Here is a 14,773-nt window from a genome sequence, read left to right as displayed (position 1 = left end):
GATCAGGATACCAGAGGTTAATAGAGTCTAAATGGTGCCAAGGCCAATAACCGGAAATCACAAGAAATTCGTAGGAGCACTAAACGTGTTACTGAACAGAAACCACGATAGGGCAATGAGTAAAGGCATGAATAGCCATTGAAATAGGTTAACATGTGTTCTCATTGGTCCATGTCATCTCTGCGACTCCAAACCGCATGGAGTTGCCTTGATGACGTAGTCCCTTTAAGGGCATGATGTCATTCATGTAATTTTTATTTTATGGGGCTGTAGTTCGGCCTGTGAACCAGCAGAGGGAGCCATTCGCAGGATGGAAGGCGAGTATATTTCCTATTCAGGCTGTGCAGCCACGTGACGTGTTCGGGCCACGTGGAGCGTGTCCTGAGGACTGGAGCAATGCAGCAGAGCGTTGCGTTCTGCCCACGCGGCATGAGGAGGATAGTGGTACAGGCGCCAGGTACATTTAAGTCTGTGACATAAGGTCTCATGACAAGCCATTGGAAAACATGTGCATGTAATGAGAGGGAATGAACTGAATAATTATTCAGTAGAAAACCTGTAGAATACACACAAAGCTGGAATGTGTAACAAGCAACTATCTAATCATACCTTGCCAGATTTAAAGGAACATTATAGTCACCTAAATTACTTTAGCTAAATAAAGCAGTTTTAGTGTATAGATCATTCCCCTGCAATTTCACTGCTCAATTCACTGTCATTTAGGAGTTAAATCACTTTGTTTCTGTTTATGCAGCCCTAGTCACACCTCCCCTGGCTATGATTGACCGAGCCTGCATGAAAAAAAAAACTGGTTTCCCTTTCAAACAGATGTAATTTACCTTAAATAATTGTATCTCAATCTCTAAATTGAACTTTAATCACACACAGGAGGCTCTTGCAGGGTCTAGCAAGCTATTAACATAGCAGGGGATAAGAAAATCTTAATTAAACAGAACTTGCAATAAAAGCCTAAAAAGGGCTCTCTTTACAGGAAGTGTTTATGGAAGGCTGTGCAAGTCACATGCAGGGAGGTGTGACTAGACTAGACTAGACTAGACTAGACTAAACAAAGGGATTTAACTCCTAAATGGCAGCGCATTGAGCAGTGATGCTGCAGGGGCATGTTCTATACACCAAAACTGCTTCATTAAGCTAAAGTTGTTCAGGTGACTATAGTGTCCCTTTAAAACTTTTTTTTTTTTTTTTTTAAATGCTGCCGTAGTGTGAGAAGTATACAAGGTTGTCAACATTAAAAGTATCCAATGTGCATGTGCAATTGGAAGCTCATTTTATCAGCAAGCTACAATGACCGAGTTCTAAAGAGAGTACGCAACATATCAAAAGAATGTTGCAGATCCGCTTTCTATGTCCTAAACCTAACCAGATCAATATTATTCCAGTAAACACCGATAACAAGTCCTGTTGGGAAAAATACAAGATCCAATAACTGAGAAAGCAAGACTAGCAGACTAATAGTTATACAATTTAACTGAAATGACAAAAAAGAAAAAAATGTTTAAAAAATAAATAAATAAGTAACAAAACATTTTAAAATGGAGAGCTCAGACAAATAACCTACCATATGCCTCAAAATACAGAGCATAAAGCACCAAATGGCCATAGTGGTCTATTCACACACACACAGAAAATTAATAAAAGAAAATAAAGATACAGTAGTCTGATTAAGTGCGTTGAGCCATGACAAATCCCAGAAAATAGGGGAGAACATTTTTTTAATCTATAAAAAAAAAAAGGGTAAAAGAGTCGATAGGGAGAAAAAAAAGAGGAGGCAATAAGAGAGAATAATGAAAAACGCAGAAACAAAAATGGAGGGGGAAAGAAATGGATAGAAAAAATAAAGAGAGAGAACATTAACATTAGTATGAAAAGGGCATTATAGGCAAAGTGAAGCATATAATTAAATAGTATCTGTCTTGACAAATACAACTGTGATAAATCTTAATTGGTAAAGAAACAAGTGTATTCTATACATTGTGCTTGCAGATGTCCAAATTTCTCTGAAATCAGAGGTTTAAAAATAGCCATTTTCCCCTGCTCTCAGTCAGTTCAGTATGTGCCAAACCTGTGAATAAGACTGATAAGAAGGATGTGCTTTGAGTGTCTGTTGTCAGACAAACTCTCCTCTGGGTGTCTCTCTTGCTTGAATTCAGCCTAATGGAAAGCAATGCCTGCAAAGGGAAGTAGGGAGGAGGGGCAGGATCTGTGTGAGAGAAGCATTAGAAGGGAGAGAAACAGCCAGAATGTTTTATTGCAGCAGCTTTGGACAGGCAATCTGGGAATGGAGAAAAAGAGAACAGATATGTTGTTTACATAAAGCCATCATAAAGTGTTGGGGACTTTTAACCTGTTATGGGAAGCCAGTCTGTTTCCAAAGCAGGAGATGTGTGTAACACCCACTGAAATATAATGGTCTCGGCAGGACTTTTAACAGTGTTTGGGGAAGAAAAACTCAACTGTATAATATGAGTCAAGCCAGAGCCAGGAGGTTAGAAAACTGCATACTTGTATCTGTCATGACACGTTTACTGTATCGAATAACCAAGGATCCCATCTTTTATGGAAATGTTCAGAGGTGTTGTCCATCTACCCCATACCCGTAGGTTTTTTTTTTTTTTTATTGACTATGGCTAGGCCACCCGAAGAAGCACCCAAAATGGGGGGTTTGAACTTTATTTTGCAGAATGCCAGATTATGCCAGTAGGAGAGGCTCTTGATGGTTAGAAAATGTAGACACCCCCCTATCCTCCCTCCCCTCCCCCATTAATTATCATACTCCCCCCTAGCCATTAGATTTATTATCTGTTCTACTTTATGCTGTATTCCAGCCATTGCAGCCATTTTGTTCTTCTCCATCCCTGGTGTCTGCTGTTTGCCATTTTGTGGGATTGATTTTTACGATGGATTGTGGGCCTAAGCTCCACCCATTTTAGTTTAAGATTCCTAACAATCCACACTCCATATCCATAGACTGGAATGAGAGGCTTCTGATGGTCCAAGATACTTCCTGATGGACAAAACTCAAGGCTTATGGTATCTGTGGTAATTTGCTTAAAGTGAAGGAACTTTAAAAGTGAGAATCTTTGTAGCTTTTATTATTTTGAATCTTTTTTTTTTCTTCTTCACATTTTTAATGCATAAAAACATGGGTCTGTTTCAGCTTTGTTGTGTCCTTTTAGAACAGAGTGATAGATACACGTTGTTATAGTCTATCTCTGTGTTTTATTTCCATCATAGCTCAAACAAACCTATATTTTATTTGTAGCTGGCACTCTTGTTGACTTTCCTGGGCTTTGTGGATTAATTACAGATCGGCTGCTACGCAACTATGAAAAAGAAAATCTATGCAATGGGAGGAGGTTCGTACGGAAAACTCTTTGAGTCTGTCGAATGTTATGACCCCAAAACCCAACAGTGGACGGCAATATGCCCTCTGAAAGAAAGGAGGTGAGGTCATCTAGTATGCAAAGCATCTTTAGGGTACTCATAGCCCCCTATTCTCCTTTTGTTTTTGGTACTGTTCTAGCATGTTAAGAAGATTTTAAGAAGATAAAACTGTGTCCGATCGCTGAAGACCGATGTCCTGTTTGTGTCTCCAATTATTTGTACAATGTTGGAATGGTTCCTGCTTAAAAAAATATCTGCACATCAAAGTTGATCAGAATTTGCAACCACAATTAACTTTACTAAAGAGGGAAACTAAAATCTGTTAATTTATCTTGGCTTGCTGCAGCGTGTTTTTAATTGGTTATGTGAAATTCTTTACGAAGTTGTACACAATGCAGTTTGGTGAATTACATGTTGATGTTTCTGTACCCTAAAGAACCACTCGACAGCCATAAAGCACTTCAGCTGAGGAAGTAGTTTTTATTTTATTTTTCTGTGAGGAGTTTTCCATTAAAAGGCACTCTATAAACACGGCTGTTTTCTACAAGAAATTTTCACTTTTATTCTAAATTAACAAAAAAAAAACACGCCTGTCAATCAAACAGCCAAGGAGGTTTGCTCCCTTTAGCTAATGGAGGTGGCAGGTCCCCCAGCATACCTCAGATCAGACAAGCATTCCTTGTGAATGCTGTGCAGAGTGTGCGTGTGCTCGCAGGGGTCATAGCTTCTGAGGCTTCTCAATGAGAAGCCTTTGAAAGGCTATTTCCTAGTAAATTCCCTTCAAATTGAGTATTTCAGAAAGATAGAATCTTTATGAAATACTCATATTTACTGTGTTGGCATTTTACCGAAATAACAACCCAGTCAAGAGATATACTGGGACAAAGTAGGGGCTGATTTTGTCTCAGTATTTTCCTCCACTTGACACTTCTTGACACTGGCAGGAGCTCAGTGAATTAGCTCTGTGTGTGGAGGATCCCACGGGACACTCCATAGACCTCAGTGCTGTACTCTCACGCATGTCAAGAGGACCAGCCGATGATAGCGGTGTTTGGGAGGGACAGGTTAAGGTAAGTTAAGCTCCCCTCAAAGCCTGCCAAGCGAAAAACAGTGCATGCTGGGAAATGGTGGCCTCTACTGTTTGTCCGCAGACGTTCTGGTTTTAAAATAAAACTTTTTTGCCACCTACTGATCCCAGCTAAAGCCCTCAAAAGATTGAAGGACACAGGTGTTCTCATTCTAAATTCAGTAGAACAATTACTTGAGCACAGGTGTTTACGTAAATGCATGACACAAAACCTTCTTTTTCTACACCGCTCAGCTCTTTCTGCTCTGGCAATTCCTGTAAAGTATGTTATGTGCTGCTCACGAATCTGTACCGCTCTGCTTTGCAGGTTTGGCGCTGTAGCGTGCGGTGTTGGCTTGGAGCTGTATGTGTTTGGCGGAGTCAGGAGTCGAGAGCATGAAACTCAGAACAGTGAAATGGTGGCCTGCAAATCCGAATTCTATCACGACGACTTTAAACGGTAAAGTAATTGTGTGTCGTTTTATTATTTATTTTTTAAAAGCTGCATGTGTGAAACATTAACTTTCAATGATAGCTCAAACATGGTCAAAATGACAGTGAATAATATTGCTAGGTAGCTTCGCAACGTTAGACACAAGATAAGGTGTGCTGGTGCCATCTGGTGTTTGTTTAGTGTGTTTTTTTTTTTTCAATACGTATTAAGGGTACATGTGTTAAAAATCAGTAAAAAGCTAGATGACTCTTCTTTTATTGTTCAGAGTATGTTCTGCATCCATTTATCAGTTATAAAATGATCAGTTTTCTATCTAATCCGAGCTGTCAAAAATTGGTTGTAATTTGTTTAGTAAGATTTACTCATGATGAAATCTATGTTCGAAAATTATCATTCAACTAATTTGGCTATCGCATGAGCTATTTAACAGCGGTCTAGTCAAACATATCTGCCCTTTCTCACTAAAACTAAACCAAACTCTTCTACTGGTGGGGTACAAAGTCCTTGAATATTCGCTGAGCTTGCTCTGTCTCCCTAGCTGGCTGTACTGTAACCATTTAAAGTCAGCCGCAGGTAGAAGAAAAAAAACATTTTGATTGGCTGCCACACGGAATTAAATAAACACAACTTATCTACATTTACAAACCATAGTCAATGTCATTATGACCTCAAATAACCAGAAGGGGCTCACAATGGATCAAAATAAGGAAGGAATCCAGGATGGAACCCCTAGTGACCAGGGTGAAGTTTGACGAAACAACCATCTTTAAAACAGGGTAAATGGTGTACCTAAACCTTTATTTAATAGAAAGGGCTCACCTAATTTGTCTTTGTTATAAGCTGTAGAGTTATAATAACCTGGTTCGGGTCGGAGAAATCCTATGAATTCCTTTTGGACTCTTGATATGGGAGGGTAATAAGATGTATGTAAGACTTTCCATATATATATAACTATGAGGATTCTAAGCTTCCATGACGATCTATCAAAGGACCAGGGAATCCCTAAGCTCACTGTTCTACTGCTGTGAGAGTCTTGAAACTCTTTGGTATTTAGATGTGCTATCAAGAGGACTTAAAGGGACACTCCAGGCACCCAGACCACTTCTGCTCATTGGAGTGGTCTGGGTGCCAACTCCCACTACCCTTAACCCTGCAAGTGTAAATATTGCAGTTTTTCATAAACTGCAATATTTACATTACAGGGTTAACTCCACCTCTAGTGGCTGTCTATTAGACAGCCACTAGAGGTCACTTCCTGGGTTCTAGCACAGGTTTCCTGTGCTAGAGCGTCGCTGGACGTCCTCACGCTGTGTGAGGACCTCCAGCGTCGCTCAAAACCCCATAGGAAAGCATTGAAATGATTTTTCAATGCTTTCCTATGGGGAGACGTAATGCGCATGCGCGGAATTTCCGCGCATGCGCATTAGGTCTCCTCGCCCGGTGAGCGAGATTAGTCTCGCCCACCGGCCGACGTAATCACTAGGAGGAGCGTCGCGGAGGCAGAGACAGCGGCGAGGGACATCGCCGCTGTCCCAGGTAAGTCACTGAAGGGGTTTTCACCCCTTCAGTAACCGGGGATTGGTGGGTGGGAGGGAGAGGGACCCTCCAGTGCCAGAAAAACGGATCGTTTTTCTGGCACTGGAGTTTCCCTTTAATTAAGAGGGGTTAATACGTTAATAAGTAAGATGCACCTTGAAAAAAAAGACTTTATTCTGGTGCCAGGAGTGGATCAGTAATATATATTACATCCAAATATACAGTTACATAAATGACTTGTATAAACAGAATATGCCAAAATTGTGTAAGTTGTGTGGCCACTTAATTCTTTTTCAATTTCAATTAGTTTTTATGTATGTGATTGTTAAAGGAATCCTTTGGGTTAGCTGCAGGTGTACTACATCATCTTTTCTTTTTAGTTATTTTCGCGTGTTTTTACCCATTAAGAAATGCAGCCAGATCTAAATGAATGATACGAGTAATATCACAATTTGCCTGCTCATGAGAAAACCCAGACATTAAATGGTAGTGATGTGTTTCTGTCTGCCATAAGAAATTAAACGGATACTCTAAGCACAAAAAACAATGAGGGTGTGTATGGTGTATAGATCATACCCCTACAGTGTCAATGCTCAATTCTCTGCCAATGAGGAGTTAGGCAGTGAGAAGAGCTGGATAAGAAGTTCTAAATTAAACACAGTGTAAAATAAGGGAAGATAAAAAAGAAAGCAGTTTTCACTAAAGTGAATTTCAACTTTACAGTCAAAATAGCCAACCTAGAAGAATTCCTTGCTATGCTCCCGTGCAACAACTTTGAAACTAAATTTGAAATTAAGTGTTCTCACTTTATAGAATATCCATGTTTGACCATTTTTGCCCTTCGTATAGTGGCAGTACTTACAAGTGGGATGTTCCTTATGGTTCTGGACAAGAAGCTCCCCCTTCTTAGGATTTAATTGCTGTGCTCCGCCTGCTGCCTCCATATAATCTGCAAGCCAGAGTCTCATACCAGTTCTTCTTGTCCCGGCAACGGGACGGACAGGTTCCCCACAGTGCAGGTGGAGAATTGGTGCGATCAGCACAGGTTGCTGACCGGGAGGTGAGTGCCCGATAGCTCCCCGGGCGGGAACTGAGCGGCAATAGTACTTCCGGTTTCGCGTTACGGAACGCGACCAGGTACTTGCTATTTGTGGCATTTCTGTGAGTTCCCGGGCGGTCCTCCTTCATTGCTCGTTACGCATGCGCACAGCGGTGGAACGCACGCCCGGGAGGCGTTGCGTTCCACCTAACACAGAATCGTGCTACTGAGCATGCGCGAAACGGTGTTTGGCGCCAAATTCAAAATTTGGACTTATGAAGCTGTGCAGAACCTTCCTGACCCCAAGGTCACCAGCCCTCCTACACGGATCTTAGGTGATTTGAGGTGAGATTTAAGGTGAGATTTAACTCTTTAAACTCTCCTTTTCACCTTTCATTATGCATGCTCCTAGAATTATTTTATTCTGGTGTTTTTTCCACAGATATGTCCAGTCCTATATCTCCAGATAAGACAGATAAAGACAAGATGTCATCATCTGTTCCGAAAAAAGCCACAAGCAAATCTAAGCACTTATGTTGTCTGGAATGTGCGTTACTTCTACCTGACGGATGTCGCAGAAAGACATGCAATCAGTGCTCAACGGAATTGCTAGAAAAAGCCAAGCACACTGATATGGCATCCTTCCTGGGCTGGTTTCAGGAAAATTTGTCCCAGACATTTGAATCTTTTAAAGATGCTGTGAAAAAAAGAACCAGCTATTCAAGAGAAACTGCCTACAATACGTAGGAGGAATAGATCTCCTTCTGTGTCTGACGTCTCTTCAGGAGAATGCTCTTTTTCGTCACCTTCGGATATTTCCAGCCTGGCTTAAAGTGTGGAGGAGGGCTTTCCACCAGAAGAGCTGAAGAAATTTATTAAAGAAGTGACGACGGCTGTACAAGAAACTGGACCTACCAAGGGTAAGGTTAAAGGTTTCCCAATGTCTTCTAAAATCTTGAATCTCCTTCATAGAGAATGGAAGAATCCTAAAAGACGTGCGTTTATTTCAAAGCATTTTAAACTGCTGTTCAAGCTACAGTCTGAAGAAAAATGGGAAGATCTTCCTAAAGTGGATGTTCAGATTGCCCAGCTGTCAAAGAAAACCACTATACCCATTGGCGAAGTCTCAGGACTTAAAGACCCAATGGACAAACCAGCCGAAACTTCATGTAGAAGAATATTCCAGGCCGCAGGATATCCGTGCAGAGCTGAAATTGCAGGTTCAGCGGTTCTCAGAGCGTTTGGCTACAAGCCCTGGAAGATTCCCTTATGGTAAAATCCGCTACAGATCCTTCCCATCTCATGTTCCTACTGAAACTATCCAATGAATTCCTTTCGGATGCCTCTGATGAGTTTCTTTGTTTATCAGCAAGAATTATGGGGTTGTCGTCAGTAGCCAGAAGAGCGCTTTGGCTACGAACATGGGCAGGGGGGCCCAGACCTTGTGCTTTGTCAGGGGCCCCAAAATTTCTGGTGGCGGCCCTGCATCTACTGTTCCGTTACGTTCCTCCTGAAACGGAATCGGTGTTGTAGCCCTTTGAGACAGACTAAGTTGCAAACAGAATCTGCAGCAGGCTTCTGTGTGTATAAACCCTATCTGTAGTGGCAGTTATGTGGTTAAAATATCAGAGTGACCTTGTATTGTCCGCGTTCAGGAACGAAAATGAAACATCTGCATAGCGTGCAAAAATTCGACCCTCTGCGCTTCCTGTTTTCGATGTGATTTCCCCCGCTACTGCATATTGTGCCTAGATTACTTTCATTCTGTGATCGGAATTAAGACTTGTTCAACTGAGGGAAATATTTAATAATCTCCAAATTTATGACATTTAGACGAATTAACTGAATTGTATGAATAATAAATCTATTTTTATCTTTAAAAAATAATAAAAAAGAGAGCGCAAGTATTGAAAATAAAAGACCTACGTCAGGGCTCGAGTCCTGCAGGAACGCGTGGGAACGGCGTTCCTGCACTTTTTTTAGTGCAGGAACGCCGTTCCCGTTTGTGGTCCTGCAGGCACTCAGGGGGCGGCAAAAAATGCCGCCCCCAAATGTCCCCGTGTTCCCCCTGTCATGGGGGGCCCAAGAGGTGGCCTAATGGCCACCTGAAGGATCCCCCCCGGCCGGCTCTTGTCTCGCTGTCAGACGCGGCGAGGGAGCTGTGTCCTCTCTGCTCCCTCTCGCCGCGCGCCGTTTGCTGATGCTGGGAGCCGGAATATGACGTCACAGCGAGACAAGAGCCGGCCGCACTGAATCCCCACTGGACCCCAGGGACAGGTCCACGCCAGCTCTCCAGGTAGGGAGGCTGGGTGGACATTTTTAAATTAAAAAAAATATATACAAATTATTTTTGTGTATGTGAGTGTGTGTGTCTGTGAGTGTATGTGTGTGTGTGTGTGTGTCTGGGAGTGTGTGTGTGTGTCTGGGAGTGTGTGTCTGGGAGTGTATGTGTGTGAGTGTATGTGTGTGAGTGTATGTGTGTGAGTGTATGTGTGTGAGTGTATGTGTGTGAGTGTATGTGTGTGAGTGTATGTGTGTGTGTGTATGTGTGTGAGTGTATGTGTGTGTGTGTCTGTGAGTGTATGTGTGTGTGTCTGGGAGTGTGTGTCTGGGAGTGTGTGTGTGTCTGGGAGTGTGAGTGTGTGTGTGTGTCTGGGTGTGTGTGTATGTGTCTGGGTGTGTGTGTATGTGTGAGTGTATGTGTGTGTGTATGTGTGTATGTCTGAGTGTATGTCTGAGTGTGTGTGTGAGTGTATGTATGTATGTGTGTATGTCTGAGTGTATGTCTGAGTGTGTGTGTGAGTGTATGTATGTGTGTGTGTGTGAGTGTATGTATGTGTGTGTGTGTGAGTGTGTGTGTGTCTGTGAGTGTATGTGTGTGTGTCTGTGAGTGTATGTGTGTGTCTGGGAGTGTGTGTGTATGTGTCTGTGAGTGTATGTATGTGTGTGTGTCTGTGAGTGTGTGTGTGTGTATGTGTCTGTGAGTGTATGTGTGTGTATGTGTCTGAGTGTATGTATGTGTCTGTGAGTGTATGTATGTGTGTATGTGTCTGTGAGTGTATGTATGTGTGTGTGTGTCTGTGAGTGTGTGTGTGTGTATGTGTCTGTGAGTGTATGTGTGTGTGTATGTGTCTGGGAGTGTGTGTGTGTATGTGTCTGGGAGTGTATGTGTGTGTGTATGTGTCTGGGAGTGTGTGTGTGTATGTGTCTGGGAGTGTGTGTGTGTATGTGTCTGGGAGTGTGTGTGTGTATGTGTCTGGGAGTGTGTGTGTGTATGTGTCTGGGAGTGTGTGTGTGTGTGTATGTGTCTGGGAGTGTGTGTGTGTATGTGTCTGGGAGTGTGTGTGTGTATGTGTCTGGGAGTGTGTGTGTGTGTGTATGTGTCTGGGAGTGTGTGTGTGTGTATGTGTCTGGGAGTGTGTGTGTGTATGTGTCTGGGAGTGAGTGTGTGTCTGAGTGTATGTGTATGTGAGTGTGTGTGTATGTATGTGTGTGCCTGTCTGTGAGTCTGTGTGTGTGTGTCTGTGAGTGTATGTGTGCACCTGAGTGTGTGTGTACGTGTTTATATATGCATGCAAGTTTTGTTTTTTTCTGCTGGTGGGGTGAGGGTGGAACTCGAGTGAGTTCCCACACTTTATTCCCCAGGACTTGACCCCTGACCTACGTAATAGTCTATATATGTTATGAATAAAATAGTGAAAGTGGTACCCTAGGTACTCAGACAGTAATAGCTGCTAAAACAAAAAGAATTTTCCCAATTCCAAAGAACAAATGTGAATATAGATTTCAGCGTTAAGTAGATAGTCCCCTTAAAAATAAAAGAGGTGCATTTATATGCAGAAAATAGGAAAGTCATACGAAAAAGTGTCCAAAATGTATAATTCAGCTACAAAGTCCTGTGGAAAAAGAGTCCAGATAACGTAGTTATATGCAGGAGCTCAGAAACCTGTAGAAATACCTTTTAAAAAAGAGAAACAGAGAAAGATACATAGCCTAATTCTGTATCAAAATTTATTGCCCCAGATACAAAAACAAGAAAAAAGTCCCCCCCAACTATAAAACTCTTACACTAAATAAAATCTGGTACTCATCGTAAATGATGATGCAGGGAAAAATCTATCGCAGCCGCTCGTGTTTCCACTAGAGACAGCTCCTCTCCGGTGCACTCTGGAGGGCTGTCCGTGATGTTCTCTGAGGGGAAACGCTGGCTGAAAGTCCGGCTTCTATCGAGCACTTTGTGGGGTCTGCTGCAGATGAGTGTTGCACATGAATGGTAGCACCCTATCAACGCGTTTCGCCCTTCTACCGAGGGCTTTTTCAAGATCTTGAGAGGAGCTGTCTCTAGTGGAAACACAAGCGGCTGCGATAGATTTTTCCCTGCATCATCATTTACGATGAGTACCAGATTTTATTTAGTGTAAGAGTTTTATAGTTGGGGGGACTTTTTTCTTGTTTTTTTATCTGGGGCAATACATTTTGATACAGAATTACGCTATGTATCTTTCTCTGTTTCTCTTTTTTAAAGGTATTTCTACATGTTTCTGAGATCCTGCATATTACTACGTTATCTGGACTCTTTTTCCGCAGGACTTTGTAGCTGAATTATACATTTTGGACACTTTTTCGTCTGACTTTCCTATTTTCTGCATATAAATGCACCTCTTTTATTTTTAAGGGGACTATTTTTATCTTTATTTCCTATTCTGCTATTTATTATATTTAGTTTGACGACCGAAATGGCGCTCCCAGTGCTTCAGTTACACCTGCGGCAGCCCGGGGATTGTGCTCTGTATTGCGAAATCCTGCACAGATACCTGGCACCATGACCACTTCAAATCACTCATGGAGTAACCCTTTAAAGCAGTGGTTCTCAAACCAGTCCTCAAGACCCACCAACAGTCCAGGTTCCATTGGAATAAAACGGTGAAATACATAAATCCTGGACTGTTGGTGGGCCACTGGGCCATGAGGACTGGTTTGAGAACCACTGTTTTAAAGGAATATTCTGATATTAAAAATATGCTTATTTTTAACCTTGAGACATTTATTTTTAAATATATCCTTGGAAACATCCATATAGTCCAGCTAACATATAGCTCTGTGCAATAACACTGTGCTGTGCGATAAATGTATTATAGGTATGTTGAGGAAAAAAAAATCACTTTACTATCAAAGAGCAAGAATAGTACAATAAATCTTCAGGTACATGACAAAACCTAAATAAGAAATATAGATATTCTATAGCTTACAGAAGTTAGCCTACTGATCTGTGTGTTTTACATTCTGCTAGAGTTTTCCAAAAGTTGTAGTGGCATTTTATATTTTTGTTTTGTTGTGTTTTTTACGATTTGGATTGGATTATTGTACCTATTGATGAACTTCCGAGTTTACAAATAACTATTCTGTACGCAATACCTTTTTATGTAAGCGATAAGTTTATGGTCTCGAGCACATTTGATTGTAGATGTCATCGAGGTAATCACAGGTATATGTTTTTAAACCAGAAAAATGTTGTACTATAATTTGTTGTGATACCTCTACTATTTGTCACGTGCATATGATTATATACACAAATGAATGTACCAATTACGCATGACCTCTCTATGACATGTAGGCAAGTTTATGACTTTTGGATGACCATAAAAAAAATTTAATTAAAAGGAAAAAAGTTTCTTGGGGGGAAAAAAATAAAATAAACTCCAATAGTTTACAGATGCAGTTTTATTGATCTTTGTTGATCTGCCCCCAGAAATGATGACTATGAGACGGTTTTTACAGCACAGTCCACAGTCACACACACCTATCCAGCCTTTCATCTTGTTATGAAAGGACTTTATTTAGCTTATCCATGTCATCTCCACCTTTTGTTTGCCGTAACACTCTGAAATCCCAGCTGTGAGTAAAATGTGACATTTCACATAACTCCATTTACTCTACTCTTGAGACCATGTGGCTCTGACCTTCCTAAACTGGTGACGATATTCATCTCCAGCACAGAATCTCAGCTGAATCATAGGATTGCGGGGAAAAAAATTCATATGGTGTGATTAATAAAATGATTAGATCTGCCAGTGGGTGTCTTGCGTCGTAGCCATGACCGTTTCAAGGTACTCTGAATATCACTACCTTAACCATTAAACGGTGACATTCAGGTTTGTGAAACACAATCCAAGCAGCTATGCTACATGTACTCTTGCATTTGATTTATTTGGCTTGGCAACCAGACAAACCTTCTTAAATTGAGGGACTTGTTTTATTTTATGGCAAAATACTTGTGAGTGAGGAAAGCCAATACTTTTTGTCTTTTATTTTTAATTCTTTATTTTTCTCATTTCAAACAAGAAAACAATATGCTTAAGAACCGATTTTGTCATTTTAGTATCAACGAAACTTCATAAACATTCCATGTAAAGTTGGATTGTAAAAAAAGAGCGACGTTGTATTCTATATGTTATGTTGTGTTCGGTCAACCCCTGTTATGCCCCAGGGGTTTGAGATGCTATTTCAGCGTGCTTATCCTCGTGGTGCTAATCTAGCTCCCTGTGGGTTTAGTCCCCCTTAGAATGAGATCCTCGTCAGCGTCAGAAGTGTGAGTTCTATTGGAATGACGGGGGGAGGGAGGAATAAATGTCTAAATTATGAACTCTTCTAAGTGAAACAGTAAGCGTGACAAGCCCATCTATCTGGGTCTCCTCTTCCTGTGTGAGCCAGAACGTGTGATTGTAACCTGTGGGCGGTGTGTCCTGTGGATTTATCAGTGTGAAAATATTAATAGAGTGAACCAGTCATCGAGCAAAAACATATGTAAAACGGAAAAAGAAATGAAGATAATATAATAAAGTTTAAAAGGAAAGTGTTCAGCGGTGTAACTTAATGGGTCTCCGGGTGTTCCAATACTCCCAGCACCGGGATTCTTCTTCGTTGCCAGTTGATTGCTTATCAAGTTGTGGCTCTAGTGGATGGTGACTTCAATCCGGTTTAAGGTGTGAATTCCCTGATCTGTGTTGGGTCAATGCTAGACATCTCCTTCTGGGTCTTGGCAGGTGCTTCCCGAAAGCCCAATTGATGTTGGTGGTCCTCGAGTTCTTGATAAAAGCCAGTATCTCATGGTAACTATTTTAATTCCATGCTGCTGTAGAGATATTGCCTTTTAAGTGCAATCCGTGCATGGTGGTTCCTAGTTCTAGCACTCCCTTATGGAGTATTGGGTCTATGACAGAATCGGGGTACTCTGCCTCCATCTTCCTGTAGCCTCTTCTTGCCTTTGATAACC

General features: G+C 41.4%; 1 protein-coding gene across 1 annotated transcript in view; it reads left to right on the top strand.

Moving 5' to 3' along the window:
- GAN (gigaxonin) overlaps positions 1–14,773 on the top strand; it is a 71,519-nt gene that overhangs the window by 43,317 nt on the left and 13,429 nt on the right. Inside the window, exons 8-9 of the mRNA XM_063437226.1 lie at positions 3,329–3,465; positions 4,800–4,931. Of these exons, the coding sequence (XP_063293296.1) occupies positions 3,329–3,465; positions 4,800–4,931 (269 nt within the window). The remainder of the gene's footprint in view (positions 1–3,328; positions 3,466–4,799; positions 4,932–14,773) is intronic.

Source organism: Pelobates fuscus, chromosome 12, assembly GCF_036172605.1.
Source record: "Pelobates fuscus isolate aPelFus1 chromosome 12, aPelFus1.pri, whole genome shotgun sequence".
Lineage (NCBI taxonomy): Eukaryota > Metazoa > Chordata > Amphibia > Anura > Pelobatidae > Pelobates > Pelobates fuscus.
This window is presented reverse-complemented; position numbering and strand designations above follow the sequence as displayed.